The sequence below is a fragment of the Dasypus novemcinctus genome, chromosome 4 (assembly GCF_030445035.2).
Source record: "Dasypus novemcinctus isolate mDasNov1 chromosome 4, mDasNov1.1.hap2, whole genome shotgun sequence".
NCBI lineage: Eukaryota > Metazoa > Chordata > Mammalia > Cingulata > Dasypodidae > Dasypus > Dasypus novemcinctus.
Window position 1 is genome coordinate 36106073 of NC_080676.1, and position 21648 is coordinate 36127720.

The window sequence follows — 21648 nt, forward strand, 5'->3', positions numbered from 1 at the left end:
CATTATTTTCCCTTTCCTTGTATTCTGACTTTTGAATATTAAATATTCAATTATGACTATATTTCAATCTGTGTTTTCTAAAAGAATTATAACAAGTCACAGATATCTAGTCTATTAACTCAATTCCAGAAAAAGTAAATATTAAAAAGACCAGTGAAAACTATTCTAGGTCAAAATTCTAAGACTACTTCAACCTGAATGAATGATGCAGCACAATGATCCAGTCATATTTTTTTCTTCTGTATATAACACAAAATTTGAACATGAAATTTGGATTTCCTTTAAGAAAATAAAGGGTATTTTTACTCCTCTATTTATTTAACATATTTTATTTTTTATTTTCTAATTAAATCTAGACACAGAAATAATTAAATAAATACTGAAGAAAATATTGTATACAATTTACAATATTACAAACATTACTATTATATACAAATTACCTGTTTCAATTATATTTTAGTTATACACACAGATATATTCAATAGCCAGGCTGATACTTAACAAGTGTACATAGAAAAATCTAAATCCTGTTATACATATTATAAAAATTTGAATCAAGTCCATATTAACATAACAAGTATTAACATCATTGTATTCTATGTAATAACCTTTAGGTAGATGTTATATATATATTTTTATAGAATATAAGAAGCCAGTGAAAAGGGAAAATTGTAAGAGTTGTGAAACTTAAATCCAGGTGTTAATTTCCATTTGGCAGTTGGAATTGATAGTGATCTTCATGACCAGGAGATTTCTATTGGTTGATCCAGAGTAACATTATTTGGTGTCAGATCAATATTTAATATCTAAAAAAAAAAAGATTTAAAGCACTTGGTTGTTTAATCAGAAAAACATATATTTTAATGAAGTTTATTACCATAAACAAATATATTCTCAAAGTTAAAAAGACATCATTTTACTTCTTTTTCATTTGAGTTAATTTTCATTCCTTAGAGTTCACAAGCATTTACCCAATAATCTCATCCAAACCACTCATGTTATAGATAAGAAAAACTAATCCCTCAGAGTTGGAGCAACTTGTCAAAGGACAGTGAAAAATTGAGACTATTAACCAATTATCTTGATTTTTTTTACTTTACTCCTGCCACATGACTTCTTGAAATAGGGAGCTATTTATAATCGGAATACATGAATCTCTAAGTCTCAATCCCTTAAATCTTTTCCAGTCATCTACAACCAAGTTTAGTTTTAGAAATATGTTTTCTTTTATATCAATATCAGAGCATTATAATGCTGAATTTATTGTCACTATTTTCAATTTTGTGTGTATCACTTTCTTTCATTGGAATGAATCTCAATTAGACCATGTAGAAGCTAGTCATGGAGATGATCAATTAAGCAGCTATAGCCTTTAGTCAAACATTTATCTGTAGTAACTTTATTATATGATGATTTCACAATACTTTGCCAATTACTGTTTAAACAGTACCTGAAATGTCTGTGCCTTAGCTCAGAAAACTTGGATTCGACCACCAAATACGCAAGGAAAGAGGGAGAGTAGCAACATTTTTTTACTGCCTGCCTTCCATATACCAGACCCTCTCCCACTGACTTTACAAAATTTATTCCTCAAAAAAGCACAGAAACTTAAGATTTATTTGCCACACATTATAATAGATTTTAAAACAGAAAAGTTAAATAATTTGATCAACCTACACTAATACTTCAGCTAGTTCTTTCATGTCAAGAATGAATAGCAACAAGTACATCTTAGAGCTCTTAATATCACATATAAAAACCAACTAGTTATAATTGTTGCTAAGAATATGTTTTCAAGTTTTTATGGATAGAACAATTAAACCGTCTTTGCTTATAATCCCACAGCTATGGAGGTGGGCAAACAGGACAGAGAAAGAAATCGACCACTCTCTCCTTATCCCACATTATCTATGAGGGCTGAGAAAACAGTAGGTGCTCACTAGTATTTGTTGAAGTTAAATGTTCTTGGAAGTAACTATTCCATTGTTAGTAGTTGCAGTAAATATTTCTTCTGGAACCCATGAGGTAATAAATATTATCAAAATTTTTTTCTTAATAGTTAAAATACCTTGTGAATTTGTTTAAAAACAGTCTAATAACTTTTCTTTATAAATGGTGTGTTTTTTGCATCAAGTAATTGGTAACAATGAACTTGAAATGATAGGCTACATGTGAAAATAATTTTTATATGGTTCGACTGATTGTATTTAATTAATTTTTCTAATAAAGTTGTGAGGGGTTTTGTTGTTGTTGTTGTTGTTGTACCACTGCAGCAGTTAATAAAGAGCAAGGAAATATATAAGCAAACCCTTCCTTTCTTTACCTGATTAACCACTGGACAGTGAGACAAAATTGTTTCTAACTGTGATTGGTAACCATTGGCTATGTGTCCTTGGGGAATTAATTTCCGTTTTCTGGAGCTCAGTTTCCTGCTCTGTTACATAAGATAATTGGACTAGGAAAGAGTCCCTTACTTTGGAAATTTATAAACAAGTAAAATTTTAAAAGATTTTTTTACCAAGGAAGGACATTAAAATTTTAAACTCTAAATTCCCAATCTTGCTATAATTTCAGGAATGAAGAATATTTTAATGTCAAAATAGCAAGAAAGGCATCTTTTCATGTAAAAGAGGAAGTCCTGCTTTCCTACGGAACAACAGTAATAGTAGGACAGGTGTTGAATTTCACCTGGATGGAAAGTCCTGTCCAACTCTAACATACTATGAAATCTGTAAGGACCTAATACTGTGTAGAAGATAGAATATGTTTGAAGTTGAAGTCAGTCAAACAACTGCCTATTTTGCAGATGTAAATTAAGTTCCTTTAAAATTCATTTAATTTCTAAAGTGATTTATTAATAGTTGTTTTTACTTAACTTTAAACACAAACATGTATGTGCACACATACTCCTACATAGTTTAAGCTTTAAATTTGGATCAGGGACTTATAGCAGTTAAGTGTTTTCTAGAAGATATATTTAGTTGAAGTTCACCTTTACAAGACTAGTTTCACAGATTTAGAACTGGAAGGAGCATAAGCAATTGTTTACTTGCATACTTTTTATTCATTTGGAGAGAAAAAAGGAGGTCTAAAATTATTCAAAGTAAAAAGCTAATTATTAGCATCAATGGAAATTTAACACAAAATCCTGACTCTTCATTTAGTTTTCTGTATAACAGCTCTTACATGCCTGTATTTGTGAGTGCTAATAGACAGTTCTGTTCATTTTTCAATTTCATATTTTCATAAAATTATACTACAACATATTCAATGTTTTGGAGTAGATATTTCATTTTTGTCTTTTTTTCTCCTTTCTGACATTTTATTTTTGAAAAAACTTGAGGGTTTTATAGGGTAAAGAGTGCTTTAGAGTTTATTGTAAATTTAAACTTGATTTGATTATGTTAGGACAATTATAAAATAGATGCCATGGACTGATTTTATATAAGAAGTAATAGGGGTGATACGACAATAAATATGCAATTTTAATAAAATTGAATAAATGAGAAAGATCATAGGTGACCAATAATTATATTTCTTTAGGACTGAGAAATGTAAGTTCATGCAAGTATTTTCAATAGCTATATATGATAAATATTTTCATGCATAACTTACCTCCTTGCCTGTGTCTTGGGTAAATTTAAGTAATTCTTTGTTTCCATTGTATATGAGATTAACCTCAGTGACAGGAATTGGCCCTTTCCCCCAGATATGGATGAATCCAAGCCTCATTTCAGTTTTATTCACATAACCATTTTTCAATATACTGCTTGTCAAGTTGGTCTGTAAAGATAAGAAACATAAATAGTATAAACCGTCATTTGCAAAAATATTTGAATATTTGAAATATATAATCTATTAACCAAGACAGTTAATATTTTATAGTATATAGTAAATCATTTATCTATATATTTTGATATGAGGTATTTTAGAAAATAAACATGTCATAAAATACATGTCAAAAAACATAAAATGTTTTTTAACATAATTGCATATAAATAACCTCACATGAATACACACCTCATTTAAATTAAACTGCACCATGGAATATAGGCCTCTTTCATAGGTGTCTGTAGAGAAAGAAATGGTATGTTTTTATTTCCAAGGAAAAATGAAAGTAAATACTGATATATTTTGCTTCTCTTTACCAGTATATAGATCACCAAATAATATCAAGGCTTATCTGCTTTTTCTCTATGGTTGTATAACTAGTTCATACAATCCAAGAAGCACTGATATAGGAAGGATGAGTCACCAAAGAGGGTTCTAGAAGGATGGGGTAGGGTGTGTGAGTTTATGTGTCAGGGGGTTACACTAAATCAATGAAAGGTCTATAAGCATCCTAACACACAGCTTCTGGGATGGTGAGAAGTCATGGAATAAAAGGCATTCATTGGTGCCAGTGTTGGACACTTGCCATCTCAATAATTGAGAACTAATATTTAAAAAGGAAAAGTAATACGGAAATAACTCATTTAGTGTCATTTGAGAAAATATTCAACTGTTAGAGATTGCTACAAGTCAATAAAAGTCAAATTAATAAAATATGTGGGTTACAGTCATCTCTTTATTTTAAATATAATCTTGTCATTTAAAAAATAGATTTTAGTATACTTCTAAAACAAAAAGCTACTGAGTGCATACTATTTGCCAAACCCTATGTACTTTACCACTATCTGCTACAATATATACTAACTACTACAAGAGATAAGAATTATTAATTTCCCCATTGTATCAAAGAGGAAATGAATCCCTGAGAAGTTAAATGAATTGCCCAAAGTGAAACAACTAATTATTGCCAAGGACTGGACTCAAGCTCAGTTTGTTTCCATTCCTTCTAAAGCTGTATTCATAAGTAAAAACAAAGAAGCATGTATAACACACAAAGTGAAAGGTAAAGCTAAAAGAATTACTGAAACAATATTGGAAGAACATTGAAAAAAACAATAAATTTTGTTATTTCCTTCTCTTCTTACACGTCAGCATTGTATTCATTAATGCAATGAGAATTTACTTTAATTTGCTATTCACTTAACCTACACTAAGATTAAGTGATATTCTGACCAAAACTTTTTCTCTCTATACTGAGATATGCTTAGCTTATTTAAGATTGGTGACTGTTCGATTTTATTAACCCAGTTTCTTAAATTGTGAGATTCAAAGATCCAGCCAAAGATGCAAATTATGTATATAGCATCTTCATACCCCAGGGAAACTGAAGGAAAATTTAAAGTGTCTCCTGCTGTGCCCCAAGAGAAAGGAGGCCTGCAAACTTCAATGTGGACCCTCAATTAATGTGTTAATGGAAGTCAGAGCTCTAAAAGCATAGGGTTATAACTAATAGGGATTAGTTTCTTCAATTTTTAAATCACAAAATGTTAGGAAGAATTTTTTATTTTAGAAGTTGCTTTAATTAGCATACAGTTCTTATCATATCAACTTTCTGATTTCTCTATCTCTACTAGACCTGGACCTGTTTGCTGCTTACTCACGTTTTAAGAATCCTGTGGGAATATTTTGCCAAGGGCAGATTCCTCTGCCTCTCCCCCAAACCAGTATAATTTGTACAGACCACAGAATTTGCATTTTTAACAAACTACCCAGTGATTGTGATTCTTCCAGATGGTCAGCAGAGCACACACTGCTAGGAGCATGACAGTTCAGTCAATCTCAAGGGACTGTCATGGAGGAGCAGCCAAATATTTGAGTTTAAGGATATCTTCTCATGTAAAAATCATGTTGAATATATATTTTAACATAGAAATAAATTACAGAGACTAAATTCACATTAGTTTCTAGATTATCTCCTTGCTTTAGAGACATCTCTCACATCAGTATGTGTATACACTGAATGTGGCTGTTCAGCTCAGTTGGCCTTACATATACTGACTGTCTTTTATGTGAATAGCATCTGTGCTAGCTTCTGAGAGCACAAAGATGACCAATATGGAATCCCTACCCACACAAATCTTTTAGGATCCAGACATTTGACCATAAAAATGAACTATATTTAGAATAAGAGGAAAGTATTTGACTGTTTGCAAACTATTTTTCAAATTGACAACTATGTAATCAACTCTCTTAGCTTTGAGTAATTTCAATAACTTTTTATCCAATTTCCAAAGTATTAGAGTAGCTAACATAAAGGTAATATGAGAGAATAAGTATGCCACCAATTACTTTTATCTACTAAATGGAACACTCACCTATACTGTCTCCATCATCCCAAAACAGAGATCCTTGTGCCGTGTGCTTATCATCGATAGCAACAATAAGTTTCATGTAATTTTGGCGACTGTAACAGAGGAATATATTATTTTATCCATGTTTGTAGAATAGCACAGGGTCTTGGGATGACACAATATCTGGATCAGTAGCCAAAGGAACACAAGTAAATGTACCAACTAAAGAGAATGCAGATTGTTTTATATAAAGGTAATGAAAGGATTACTTTTTCAATGAGGTAATGGGAATGATATGAATCATCAAATTTTTCATATTCAATAGAAAATATTGTGCATGTCTTCTGATATCACTAGTTAACTTACTGTAACAAAGCAGAACTGATGTCATTTGTAATAATTAAAACCACATCAAGTTTATGGATATACACATATATTTGTTCTTCCCTCTGGTAATTCTCTCACTGACCATTAAACATTAACTACATTTTAATAGTATATTTTAATCCCTTATACCTTAATTTTTCCTCATATTTCCATTTATAAATTCATAAGAGTTATCATTGTGATTGTTAGAATGTACAGAGTAGCTGACAAGTTCAAAGTCTGATCCTTGGAAAGGAAACTCTCTCAAGCTGGTGCCTATACAGACATATCTGTGAATTAAAGTGCCTGCTTCCATGTTCATTGTGCAGCAATTTGTGGGAAGCAACTACGTTTGACAACTTCATATTTCTAAGGAAGTATTTTTTAGACGAATTATGTTTAGCTCACCTATATCTTTTCCAATCACAAATATTTAAGGATATGTTCTCATAAGCATGTCCTAAATTTCCATAATACTTAGAGTTCAAATCTCTACAGTAACTTGAGAATTTCCAAATAACAGATGTTCACATCTATTAGCATAAATTTATATACATATTTTAGTTTGCATTCGTTGTATAAAAGACACATATATCTTATTAGCAACGTCAAAAATCATCAGAAGGGTGGATATAACATGAAAGAAGAGGAACAAAGACCGAATGGCTCCTCTAAAATCTGAGTAAGCTGGGAATTTAGAAAGTGGAAATAGAGATTCTGAGACTGATCGAAGACTCACTCTTAAATTAGTGACATGAGACAAAATGGACTCATGGTCTCTGGTAGGTGAGATATACTGCAGAATGGAAATATCATGTAAGGGGTCCTAGCCAAAGGAGAAGGTCCTGGTCAGATGATATGTTATGAATTGTGATGGAGAGAAAATTTGGGCCATCCTTCATCCTTATAAGGCCATTACTGTTACGAAGCACGTCTGGTTCTTCTGTGGACACCAGGGGGCCTATTAGTTTGAAAGAGTAGTGATAATGCCAATGGGTATCTACATTTTCATGAACCACAGTGAATAAGGTAATATTTAATGGGATAGACAGAGGTAAGCAGAGAAAGGGAGAAAGAAGAGACATAAAAGAGAGAAGCCTCACAGCAGCATTGACATAGAGCTTATAAAAAAGACCATAAAGGGCAAAATCGTGTTTTCATAGAGTAAATATTAGTTCTTTCCTCAATATAAGAAATGGAAGGAGAGTTGAGGACTTAGCTGTGGCAGCTGTTCAAAATAAATACATTCATTTCTCAATTCCTCTGCATAGGAGAGAGATGAAATAAAGTTTTAGTTTGTATTTTGTATTTGGAAAACTTTCTACTTTCACTCAGGATATATTGATGGAAGACAGGATATATTGATGGAAGAATTTTTCATGAGTCTCGCTTTAATGAATATACTTTATCGAAGCATATCATCCATACATAAACAAACATAAACAATAATTGTTCAGTAAAAGTTGTGAACTTACAAAAAAACATGCATAATATCATACAATTCTCCCCTACATCGCCCCCCACAAATACCTTGCATTGTTGTAAAACATTTGTAACCAATTATGAAAGAGCGTTGTCAAAGTATTACTACTAACTGTAGTCCACATCTTACATTTGGTGTATTTTTTAAATTTTAGCTATTCTGATATGTCTGAGATAAGATCTTATAGTTTTAATTTGCATTTTCATAATGACTACCTTAAAATATCTTAAGGGTTTATTTGTAGGCTGTATGTCCATTAGTGAAATGACTCTACATGTCTTGCCATTTTCTATTATTTTTAATGTTAATTCTGGAAGTCCTTTATATATTTTAGATATTACTTTGCCAGATTCATATAACATTTTGTCCCACTTTATAGATCATTTATTTTTTAACAAATCAATTTTACTGATACATACTAATAAAGCATAAATCAATCTCATGTGTACAATCAGTGTACAATCACAGTTATGCATTCATCACTTCAGTCATTATTAGAGCAATTTCATTATTCCAATAATAATTAATAAACAAAAGACAAACAACTCATCACCTTTAATGTCTTTGTGCTTCTCCTGCTGTACATAGCTGCTGTTTCAGAATCTCTAGTTTATTTGCATTTACATTTTGTAAAAACACTCTTATATTCGTATTTCACATGAAGTTTCACTATGTTATTCAGTTCCGTGTTACATATTTTTAGTTTTCCTTCTAGTAATATACATATCCTTAGACTTTCTCTTTCAACCACCGTCATAACCATATAATAGCTCTGCTCGCTACACACACTATGATATGCTTTCACCATTTCTATACATTTCCAAAGATTTACAAACATTCTGTACCCTCATTCTATTTTCTGGTGATCTATTTTCAAACTATTAACTCCATGTAGTTACACAATATATTTAGCTCATAATAGCACAACCATACAATATTTGTAGTTTTGTATCTGGCTTCAAACAACCTAATGACCTCCAGTGTCATCCTTGTTGTCATAGGCTTAGTGACTTCATTTCTTCTTACAGGTGCATAATATTATTGTGCCTATACATCACAATTTTTATTATACATTCTTCACTTGATGGATAACTGGGTGATTTCCATCTTTTGGCAAATGTGAATAGCATCACTATGCGCATTGTTGTGCAGAGGTCTGTTCATGTCACTGCTCTCAGTTCTTCTGGGTATGTACCTATTAGTGGCATTAACAGGTCACATGGCAAGTCTATATTCAACTTTCATAGGAACTGCCGAACAGTACTCCACAGCGGCTGTACAATTCTACATTCCCTCCAACAGTGAATAATCATTTCCATCTCTCCACATCTTCTCTAACACTTGTAGTTTTCCATCTTTTTAATAGTGGTCATTCTTATAGATGTGAAATGATATATCATTGAAGTTTTGATTTGCATATCCCTAATCACTAGTGATGTTGAACATTTTTCTCATTTTTCACCATTTATATTTCTTCTTTAGACAGTTGTCTATTCTAGTCTTTTGTCCATTTTTAAATTTGGTAGTTTGTCTTTTTGTTGTTGAGTTGTAGTGTCTCTTTATATATCATGGACATTAAACCCTTATCAGAGATGTGATTTCCAAGTATTTTCTCCCATCGAATCAGCTGCCTTTTCACCTCTCTGACAAACACCATTGAGGTATGAGTTTAATTTTGAGGAATTCCCATTTATTTATTTTTTCTTTTGTTGGTTAAGCTTTGAGTGTAAGGTGTAAGAATCTACTGCTTACCACAAGATCTTGAAGATGTTTTCCTTCATTTTTCTCAAGAAGTTTCATAGTTGTTTTTATAGTTAGGTCTTTGAACCATTTTGTGTTAATTTTGCATAAAGTGTGAGATAGGGGTCCTCTTTCTCTTGGATATGGCTATTCAGTTCTCCCAGCACTATTTATTGAATAGACTATTCTGGCCAAGCTGGGAGGCCTTAACAGCCTTGTCAGAAATCAATTGACCATAGATGATAAAGTCTATTTCTGAATTCTCCGTTTGGTTCCATTGGTCAATATCTCTGTCTTTATACCTGTACCATGCTGTTTTTACACTGTACTTAAGTAATATGCTTTAAAGTCAGGCACTAAGAGTCCTACAAATTTGTTAATCTTTTAAAAGTCATTTTTGGCTATTTTGGGCCCCTTACCCTTCCAAATAAATTTGAAAAATTGGCTTTTTCATTTCTACAAGAAAGGTTGTTGGGATTTTTATTGCAATGAATCTGTAAATCAGTTTGGGTATTATTGACATCTCAATGATATTTTGTCTCCCAATCCATGAACATGAAATGTCCTTCCATTTATCTGAGTCTTCTTCAGTTTCTTTTAACAATGTTTTGTAGTTTTGTGAACACAGGTTCGTTATGTCCTCAGTTAAGTTTATTCCTAAATATTTGTTTATTTTAGTCACTATCATAAATGGAATTTTTTTCTGATTTCCTTCCCAAAGTGCTCAACAGTAGTATATAAAAAGGCAGTTTGTTTTTGTGTTAGTCTTGTATCCCGCCACTTTGCTGAAGGTTTTCTTTAGTTCAAATAGCTTTTGATGACTATACTTATAAAACTCCACTTTTGAAACTGAAACTTAGACTAGTATTATAGGGTGCCTAAGAGTTATTGCCTGAAAACCTCCTTCTTGTTCAAATGTGGCTTCTCTCCAAGCCAAACTAATCATATAAATGCATTAACTTCCCCACTTCATGGGACATGACTCCCAGGGATTAGCCTCCTTGGCACCAAGGGATTACTACCAAGCACCAACTAGCAATACAATTGGAGAAAGGCCTTGAGCAAAAGAGGGAAAAAGTAAAGGCAAATGAGTTTACATAGCTAAGAGACTTCAAACTGTTGGGAGGCCATTCCAGAGACTATAGTAAGGAGTTTGATACCTTGCCTGTGGGCCCTACTTTGGAATTTATACTCCCCAGTGTGACAGAGTTGAAATCAGTTGTGGTTTCCTTACACATGGCTCTTCAGACGCTTCTATTTGAAGCCATAATTAGTACCAGTGGGTATGTGTACATCCAAGAGACTTAAATGTTCGGTGGCCCATGTGCCAGCTGGGCCCTGAATCTCAATGGAGTTGCAACAGTTTTTCCAGTTCATTGGACTCACCCAGGACAACTAACAAGGAGATGATGACGGACAATGACCATCACAAGGAACTGAGAGAGTCTACAACTGGAAGCAAGAGGGTCCCATCCATCTGCCCTATGGGATTGAAGCCATGTCTCAATTAGAGGTGGAGTGGTCATCGCCATTCCATAATTCTCAGGATTGGGGAAAGAACTATGGACCAAAGTAGGCTAGCTAGTATTCTACTATAGACTTATTGTGATTCTAGCAATATAAGAACTCACATAATGGATCAGAGGCAGTTACCACTGGAGGTTCTGAAGGTAGGGAGAGGGAAAAACAGGTCTAATATAGGGGTATTTTTAGGATTTGGGAATTGTCCTGAATGACACTGCAATGACAGATACAGGCCATTGTATCTCTTGCCATAACAAAATTGTGTGGAAGAGAGTATAAACTATAATCCATGCTTAGCAGCATGCTCCAAAATGTGTTCAATTGTAACAAATGTACCACACTAATGGAGGATGTTGTTAATGTGGGAAAATATGGGAGGGCTAGGGAGCAGGGCATGTGGGAATCTGTTTTATTTTTATGTAACATTTATGTAATAGGCTTCCTTTAAAAAATAAAAGATATATTTTAAAAATATTTTTATTGGGATTGCATTGAATCTATATATAAATGAGTAGAACTGGCATCTTAATGACATTTTTCTTCCAATCCATGAGCATGGAATGTTCTTCTAATTATTTGGGTCTTTTAAAATTGGTTGTTTTCTTTTTGGCAATGCACTGTATTTTTCTGAATACAATTGCTTTACATTCTTTGATTAAGTTTATTCCTAAATATTTGATTCTTTTAGTTGCTATTGTAAATGAAATGTTTTTCTTGACTTCCTCCTCAGATTGCACATTACTAGTGTATAGAAACACCATTGATTTTTGCATATTGATCTTTTATCCTGAAACTACTGAAATAATTTATTAGCTCTAGCAGTTTTGTTGTAGGTTTTTCTGGACTTTCCATGTATACGATCATATCATCTGCAAGTAGTGAAAATTTTGATTCTTCTTTTCCAATTTGGATGCCTTTTGTTTCTTTTTTTTTTGCTTGATTGCTCTACCTAGAACCTTTAGCCCTATAATGAACAACAGTGGTGACAGTAAATTCTCTTACAGGTTTCTTTAAAAATTTCTTTTATTTCTTCTCTGATCTTTACAATTTCTTTCCATCACCTTGATTTGGAAGACTTTTGCTGTTCTTTATCTAGTTCCTCAAGATGTTTGGTTAGATCTTCAGTTTTAACTTTACCTACTTTTTTAATGTAAGCATTGACTGCTGTAAATTTCTTTCTCAGCACTGCCTTTGTGGTGTCCCATAGAAATTTTTTTTCTTTTTTTTTTTTTAAGAAAGTACCTGAGATGGAGCCCATGACCTCACACATGGGAAGCAGGTACTCAGCCACTTAAGCTACATCCTCTCTCATGATAGGTTTTGATATATTGTGGTCTCATTTTCATTTGTCTCAGGATATCTTTCTATTTCTTCTGTGACCCACTGATTACTTAAGTGTGTGTTGTTTAATCTCCATATATTTATGTATTTTCCCTTTACCTATGCATTATTGATTTCCAGCTTCATTTTGTTATGATCAGAGAAAGTGTTTTGTATATCAATCTTTTAAAATTTATTGAAACCTGTCTTGTGACCCAACATGTGGTCTATCCTGGAGAAGGATCCATGAACACTTGAAAAAAATGCAAATCCTGCTGTCTGGGGTGCAATGCTCTATAGATGTCTATTAGAACTAGTGCATTTATCTTATTATTCAAACTCACTGTTTCTTTATTTATCCTCTCTCCAGATGTTCCATCCAATAAAGAGAGCGTTATATTGAATTCCCCAACTATTATTGTAGAGACATCTATTTCTCCCTTAAGGTTTGCCAGTGAGTGCCTCATAAATCTTGGGAGTACCCATGTTAGGAGCATAAGTAATTATTAGAACTATTTCTTCTTGGTGAATTGGGCCTTTTATTAATATACAATGACATTTTTCCTTTCTTTTAACAGTTTTATATTTAAATTCTCTTTTGTCTGATATTAGTATTACTAGTCCAGCTCTTTTTTTGGTAATTATTTGCATCTGATATATTTTTCCAACTTTTCACTTTCAATCTGGTTGTGTCTTACATCTGATATGAGTCTCTTGAAGACCTAATATAGATGGCTCATATTTTTATCCATTCCATCTTTCTCTTTTGATTGGGGAGTTCAAGCCATTTACATTCAATGTTATTACTGTAAAGGCATTACTTACTTTGTCCATTTTGTCCTTTAGTTTTCTGTTGTTATATATTACTATTGTCTGTATTTTCATCCTTTAATTTTCCCTTTCTAATAATCTTCATTTCTACACTCTTCACCAAGTCTTTCACCCTTGTCATTTCTTTTCAGTTTTCTGCTCTTTCTTAAGTATCTCTTGTAATTCTGATCTTTTGGTAACATAGTCTCTCACTTTTTGTTTGTCTGTGAAGACTTTCAACTGTCTCTCATTTTTGAAGGATAGTTTTGTTGGATATAGAACTCTTGGCTGGCAGTTTTTCTCTTCAGTACCTTTAATACATCACACCACTTTCTTCTCACCTCCATGATTCTGGTGAGAAGTGTCTTATTGAGCTTCCCTGGTATGTAATGCTTTCCTTTTCTTCTCTCTTTCTGTTCTCCTATATTTCCCAGTTTGTGTGTTCTGTCCTTGAAACCAATATTTCCTTCTTCAAGCAATTCAAATATGCTTTTATGTGCCTCTAATATATTTTAAATCTCATCTATCATGTTCTTCATTCCCAAAAGTTCTGTTACTTTTTTTTGCAGCCATTCGGATTGTTCTTTATGCTCACCCAGTGTCTTCATAATATCCTTTATCTCTTTAGAAATACTTTCTTTTAATTATTTGAAATGATTTAGGAGATTTGTTTGATTATCATTAGTTGTCTTAAATCCTGTATCTCATAAGGATATTTGTTTTTTTCCTTTGGCTAAGCCATCTTTTCCTGTTTCTTAGTATGGCTTGAAACTTTATACTGAAGCCTAGGCATCTGAATATGTTTGTGAATTTACTCAGATAGTCAATTTCTCTCTTTTGCCTAGTGTTTTTTTTTTCTTTTCCACAACTCTTCTTTGTTTTTTGGTTCAACTTTTTCTAAGTCTTTAAAATTGCCCAGCTTAAATTATCATAACCAGGCCAGGGACTCACTAATGAGGCATAGATATTCTCCCAGGGGTGGAGCTAAATGGAGATGTAAAAGCAGTTTTTTTTTTTCTTCTTGCAATTTTCTGGTCAACCAGCAGATGGCAATCATCAGCAAACCTTTCCATGGAGGTGCTTCTTTCAACCTCCCCTTTTCCATGTTTTTTGTCTGGCCAGAGTTGAAATTCAAAGGGGGCTCTGCTGGTCAAATTCACTGAAGAGATGCACTTTGAGTCACCCTCCCTCTTCCTATGTAACAGCTGTCAGGAAGGATGATGTCTGTTCTCCTCTCATTCAGCTGTAGTAAGCCAGGGGTTTTATCCAAGTTTTAATGTTTTGAAGGTGGGGGATGGTAGCCCTTCCCAGCTGCTGTGGGGGTTCTGTAACTCACATTTATTGTGTCTGGTTCTTTCTCTCTCTGTCCCTTGCCCTCCTGGGCCTGTGCCCAAGGGGGTGGCTGCTTGAGAGACCTGGGAGTAGAGGGCAAAAACTCTCACATCAGGACCTCATCAATAGCTTTTCTTCTGAACTCTTTTTTTTAATGATTTATTTATTTATTTTTCTTCCCCTCCCCCATTGTCTGCTCTCTGTCCATTTGCTGCATATTCTTCTATCTGCTTGTCTCCTCTTTAGGCAGCACTGGGATCTTCTGGAGTGGGAGAGAGGAGCTCCATCTCTTGTGCCACCTCAGATCCCTGGTCTGCTGCATCTCTTATTGTCTCTCCTGTGTGTCTCTTTTTGTTGCATCACCTTGCTGCACCAGCTCTCTACTCAGGCCAGCACTCCTGCATGGACCACCACTTCTGCAAGGGCCAGCACTCCACTTTGGCCAGCTTCCCACATGGGCCAGCTTGCCTTCACCAGGAGGCCCTGAGAATCAAACCGTTGCCCTCCCATATTGTAAATGGGAGCCCAATTTCTTGAGCCACATCTGCTTTCCTGAACTTTTTGAGGATGTTTTTTAAAGCAAATACAGCAGAGCAGAAAGTAAGTTTTGAATTGTTTTATTTGTTTGTTTGCTGACCAATATAATAAATTATGTCATCCATTGAAGAATTGGATAAATAAGCTTGCTAGTAACCCATTATAAACATTGGAGTTCTCTAAGCCTGGGGTTCCTCAGGTGTGACACAAACATGTACAGTATTTGCTTGGGCCTCTCTCTGTCATCCTTGTGAGATATGGGGGAAATGGAAAACTGAAACAAACATGAAGCTCTTATTTCTTGCTCTGCTGTGACTAATCAGGTTCTTTGTCTCTGACTCAGCATCTATGAAACTGAGGCAGGCTAACTTATTAGCTTGAAAGTAGGGTGAAATCTCAGAACCTTCCCAGTTCTTGACAATTTTGGCATGATATGTCTCAAAATTTAAATTGAACTCCATAAATACTCTGCTTACCTGAAAAATGTGTTTCTAGCAGGCTCTTGACATGGTAGGATATGACCACCACGAACATGTAGATTTATTTTATCAAAAGGAGCATCCAATGTGTAAACTTGTTCTCTGACACCAATATCTTGGCCCTAGGAAAATGAAGGTTGGAAGGAAGAACAAGATCAGCAATAAGCAGAATTATAAGAAATACTGATATACTTAATTATTTGATGGAATCCATCTGTAAAACAAAATAATACATTTTAAAATTTAAACATAATAAAAACACAAACATTTATTCAGGAAAACATGTTACTTAAAGCATATAGTTAGTCCTTGCTTTTATAGCAGTTTTTAAACTAATTTAAAGTCATTTATTTCTGCAGTGTTTGCATGCAGAAGATTTGTGGATTTTTGAAAGATTACAAAAGCTGTCCCTGACTTGTCATATACATTATTCTTGGAAGGACTGCATCACATTTAACTATAATTTTGCATATTCAGTAAAGGGCAATGACCCTTTTGTGTGCAATGCACACCTTCCATCATTATTTACTAAAATACATCAACAATTACGTAACTAACTATAGCAGAATAACTTAGTTCTCCTTTTACTCCCTCCCCACTGTATGTTCATTTGGTTCAGAGCCATAATTAACAGGAAATATCTTGCTCTTTTTAAGTGGCAAGTAAGCCAAATATGTCATTTATGCAATGACTAGGGCCAAATTGTCACCCATTTTTGCTTAGTCAACTCCCCCAAAAATCCTTTAATACTTACTGTATAGTAATCAAACCACCGTGCATTAGGGATGTAGCCTTTAACAAAGTTAGCATTCTGGAATTTAAAGATATACTAATTAAAAACACATAAACCAAAGAAAAATATTTTGCGTAAAATAATATGAGGACTTACAGGTTCCAACACAGGCGTGACCATCAATGCTGGACCCCATAAGAACTGCCTGAATATATCCCAGGTTACCTTGTCATTATAAAACCTTGACAAAATAATTAGAAATAAATTAAATCAAAGAATTTTATCTTCTCAATACCATAAAATGGTTCAAATTGCATTTTGTAATATGGAAATTTGTGGATTAAAATGAAAATCAATCTATAATAATATCAAAGACAATTTTAACACTTAGAATTCAGTATGGAGTAGTATAATACTTCATGAATAAATCTTGCCTGTTTTTAAATTTTCTGACAAAAATGCAGAGAATTGTGACAGAAATGTGAGACCAACTGAATAAAAATCCGGTTGCCTAATAGGTGCTCAACAAACTAAAAAACAAAATTATCATCCCTCTAGAAGAATATTGTGAGACTTTTGCTATATGAATTTTAATTTGGAAACTTTAAAGTCTTTTTTTCTTAGCTTTCTTAAATTAGAACTTGCTGAATAGTGGATTTAAAAGCTCTTTAAAGTTCTTCCATATGTTAATAGACATCTGAATTTGAGATATAAATGGTTGGTAAAAATCTGTTTTTTATGGTTTGAGAATAACTACTATTAAATGTTGACATGTCCTCTACAATTGAAATGAAAGAGCAAAGCCTTTTTTATTTGTTTTGTTTTATTTTATTTTCCCAAAAACTGAGATTAATAACATATTTTACTGTTGGATTTACTCTCTCACCTTTCCTTGAAACTTTGAGAGAGCAAAGTTCCAAGCACAGAATAAAGCAAGAGTGTGCATAGTTAATAATATTTCTGCTCTAAGGACTCAACCCAGAGCTGAGACACTACAACTATTCTGTGGAGTTAATAGGGATGATAAAACAAAGTAGAAAAGTATGGAAATTAAAGAGGAAAGTATCACCAAAGTGTTACCAGAAACAGGGAAGGAATTATGGTATATAGATTGATAAAGCAATTAGAGGATAATTTTAATTTAGGAAGAGAAAAATGGATCTTTTAGGCTTATTATCAAACAGAAGGAGAGAAGAGATTGTGGGAAGATGGCAGACTAAGGAACTTCAGGACTCAATCCTTCTATAAGAACAACTATTAAGTAGGCAGGAACTGTCTGAAACAACTGTTTTGAATCTCTGAAGGCTGAAACAACTGTATAGCATCCAGGGAAGAGTGGAAAGAAAGACTGATAAACCACATTATAGAACAGTAAATTGCTTTATCTTTGAGGGGGATACCAGTGCCCATTCCCCAATCTTGCAGCAGGTCACCATGGAGTCCACTCCCTCACAAGCTCAAGGTGACAGAAAGTGACATAAAAATCCTCTTCCCCAGGAGAAAAGGTAGGCATAGCCAATCACAGATCATTGTTGTTGATTAGTGAAGATATACAAATGGCCAGAAAGTATATGAAAAGATGTTCAATGTCATTAGCCATCAGGGAAATGTAAATCAAAACTACATTGAGATACAATTTTATACACATTAGAATGGCTGCTAATAAAAATATGGAAAGTAGCAAGTGTTGGAAAAGATGTGGAGAAATAGGAGCACTTGTTCATTGCTTGTGGCAATGTAAAGTGGTGCAATCACTGTGGAAGACTGGCCATTTTACAGAAAGTGCCACAGAATTATCGTGTCCATCAACCAACGAATGGGTACATAAAATATGTTTTGTACATATAATGGAATATTATTCATCCTTAAAAAGGAATGACATTAATACATGTGACTACACGGATGAGCCTTTAACACATCATGTTGAATGAAATAAGCCAGACACAAAAGGACAAATATTGTGTTATCTCACTGATTTGACATAATTAGAATAAGCAAATTTATAAAGTAAGAATCTAGAAGATAGGTTACCAGGGGATGCCATGGAGATAGGGAATGGGAAGTTAAGGCTTAAAATATAAAGGATTCATTTTGGAATGATGGAAATATTTTTGATAATGGATGGTGGTGATAGTACCACAACACTCTGAACATGAATAACAGCACTGAAATATGTATCTGAGTGTGATTAAAAAGAAAATGCTAGATTATACATATGGTAGCAATAAATTTTTTTAAAAATCCATACAAATACACTATATAACAGTGGACCCTAAGTTAAACCATTGACTTTAATTAATAGTACAATTATAAAAATGTGCTATCATCAATTTTAACAAATATTGCACGCCCATGCAAATTGTTAATAGTAGGGTGGTATAAGGAAATATTATATTTTATGCATGTTTTGTAAATTCCCAACTTCTCTAATAAAGAAAAAAAACAGAAGCCATGCTGATTATCTAATTTTTGTAATTTTACTTTGAGTGGTATTTTTTCAGTTTGAATAAATATTAGCCATATTATTAATGGCTTATCAATAACACAATCTGTCATGTCACCTCATTCCATTACTCTGGTAATGTAAGGTATACAAGAAAATAAACATACTCTGGTTGTTTTACTAAGATATTTTGTTGGTTTTTTATTTATTAGTTTGTATTGCTTTTGTAACCCTAACAATAGAAATCTGCTTGTATATACATCAAAGATAACTCAACCTAAAAATTTTGCTACTATGCTCCATGGACTAGAATATCAGACAGTTGGTCATGTATTCATTTGAGCTTTAAGGGTTATATCCAAAACAAGTTGGTAAGAAGAATGATGGAATTGTTCGAGGGTTCCTTATTTGCTGACTTCAGAGAAGAGTTAGAATGGCCCTTTTCAGTTAGGTATTTGTAAATATGGTAGATTTACTTAAATCATAAGTTTCAATTAATTTAATAATAATATATGGATAGTGGTACGTACCTCTGAGGGTTTTTGTAAAGATTCATTGTAATAATATATGCAGAGCATGAGAAAATACCTGGTACATAGTGGCTATTCTTATACAAAAATTACTACTTTTTAAGAACTGATCAATGTGTTTCATTTCTGTAATGACATATATTTGTTAGTCTGCTTGTTGGTAGAAATATATAAGTAAACACTTCATTAACCATTAATATATGCTAAAATACCAGTGAAAAATATTTCCAATCTAAAGTGCTCCATATTGCACTATAAGAGATTATTGAGTAAATTAAATTGAAGCGTTCCATGGTAGGGAAAAAAAAAAAAACTTTGCACTTACTCATGAAAAAGAGGTCGGATAACAGTTCCACCATGAGCATGAATTTCATGCATTTGTGTATAGAAATAGGGCAATAAAGTGTATCTAATATTTAGAACATCCCTTGACATTTCAGCAAAGGTTTGATTCCAGGAAACAGGGTCTTGTCTCTGAAACAAAGCGAAATGAACAAATGAAATAGTACATTAATAATTATGAGCTCTTGTCCTTTTTAAAGTCATAATATTCAAATAACTCTTTGTATAATTAAAAGTAGGAAATTATATAATTCAGTGTCATGTGCTTTCTTCACAATCATCCCATGCAAAAATAGAACAAAATGCTAATCTTTCAATAAGATAAGTGAAAATATGAATCTGATATAGGAATTCCTTAAATTAAGTACATGATCTGAATTTGTTTTGGTGAACATATATGAAGGGTGGTTTACTTTTTAACAGATAATGTGACTACACTGCCAAATACAGTGATACTCAGTATTTGGATGAGAAGTCTAGGAAAGAAATCTAATGTTACACTATAAAAAAGTGAACAGAAATAAGCAGATGCATGTAGAGCCCATCACACTGAGCCTGCACATTGTGGGGACCCATGAGAAATGAATAGATTAAGGTACCAAAGATGTAACAGTAGAAGGAAAAAAAAGCCCAAACATTGGATAAAAAAAAAAAAATATGTCCAGATTTGCTTTGGAATAAAAAACACTATGCCAACAGACTGAAATTGATGGTGGGAGGATTAAAAGCCTGTAAAAAAAAAAATGTTGTCACACATATTAGTATAAAAATAATACACAGGGATATTGATTATTATTTTATATTCTTATTTGTACCAGGAGAACAAACAAGACTCCAGATTGCATCCTCCAGGGGCCAATACTTTCAATGTTTTCTGTGGCTATCAGCAGAACTGGTGCCCATTAGACCTATTTCACATCTGTGGAGATTCTATGGCTATAAAGTTCCTACTTTCCATCTCACCCACCTCAATCCGGCCTGTCCTTCAGAGCCCAACTCTATCTTCAGTCCTTCCATGAGGTGTGTTTTGCTAATTTATCTAGCCTTTGCACTTCACTGAAAGTCAATTCACAAAATTTGGTGCTTAGCTTGATATTGCCTCTAATTTTCATAGTTTTTCATGATCACCCAATCACCCCCAAAAGTTTCTGTGGGCAATTTAATAAAGGTTTTGAAATGTATAGTTGTGCCACCTCATAAAAATTAGTTCTCAATCTCAACTCTGTTTTTTAACATTTGTCTTTTTTAATTTACCCATTTCTTGAATTGATACTGTTATTTCAAATGACTTTTTGCTTCTAATTGAATGGTTTAAACCGATTTTTTTTTTAATGTTCATACAGTTTGGAAGTTCGAGAGGCAGATTTCTTTTCACTGGAAATGCCAAAATTACAGAGAATAGCAGTATGCATGTTAGCAAAGCAAGATATCTAACTTAAACTAAGAAAAATAGTAGTCCAGGTCAGAAAATTGTCAAAGGGATGGGCTCATATGTCCTTAGTAAATATAAAAACAGAAGATTTAAAGTATTTGTCTGGAAGTCAGGCAGGTAAAGTGCTTGCTATTAAAAACGTCTAAAATTGGTAATGGTAGAGGATTGAAAATAAATGTAGTAATTACATACTCTAGTAAATGCGATGTTGTGATTTCTTGAGTAAGGATAAAATGCTCCAAGTTGCATCCAGCGGGCACAGAGATGATACTCCGAATTGTTGAAGAAACCACAGATATCTGCTCCAGTCTAAAATATGTTGTTATAATTAATTAGTTTTGAATAGTATGTTCCTATATATTTACAAAATATGAAGATAAAGGAATAGAGCTACT

The 21648-nt window shown here is 33.2% G+C and overlaps 1 protein-coding gene across 1 annotated transcript in view; it reads right to left on the bottom strand.

Annotated features, from left to right (window-relative positions):
- Window positions 1–444: 444 nt before the first annotated feature.
- Window positions 445–21648, bottom strand: part of SI (sucrase-isomaltase) — a 94898-nt gene continuing 73694 nt past the window's right edge. The window contains exons 40-48 of the mRNA XM_058295221.1: window positions 21446–21562; window positions 19805–19953; window positions 16663–16747; window positions 16528–16584; window positions 15771–15895; window positions 6207–6295; window positions 4021–4070; window positions 3616–3783; window positions 445–806 (exon numbers count right to left, since the gene is read on the bottom strand). Coding sequence (XP_058151204.1) covers window positions 738–806; window positions 3616–3783; window positions 4021–4070; window positions 6207–6295; window positions 15771–15895; window positions 16528–16584; window positions 16663–16747; window positions 19805–19953; window positions 21446–21562 — 909 coding nt within the window. The 3' untranslated portion in view covers window positions 445–737. The remainder of the gene's footprint in view (window positions 807–3615; window positions 3784–4020; window positions 4071–6206; window positions 6296–15770; window positions 15896–16527; window positions 16585–16662; window positions 16748–19804; window positions 19954–21445; window positions 21563–21648) is intronic.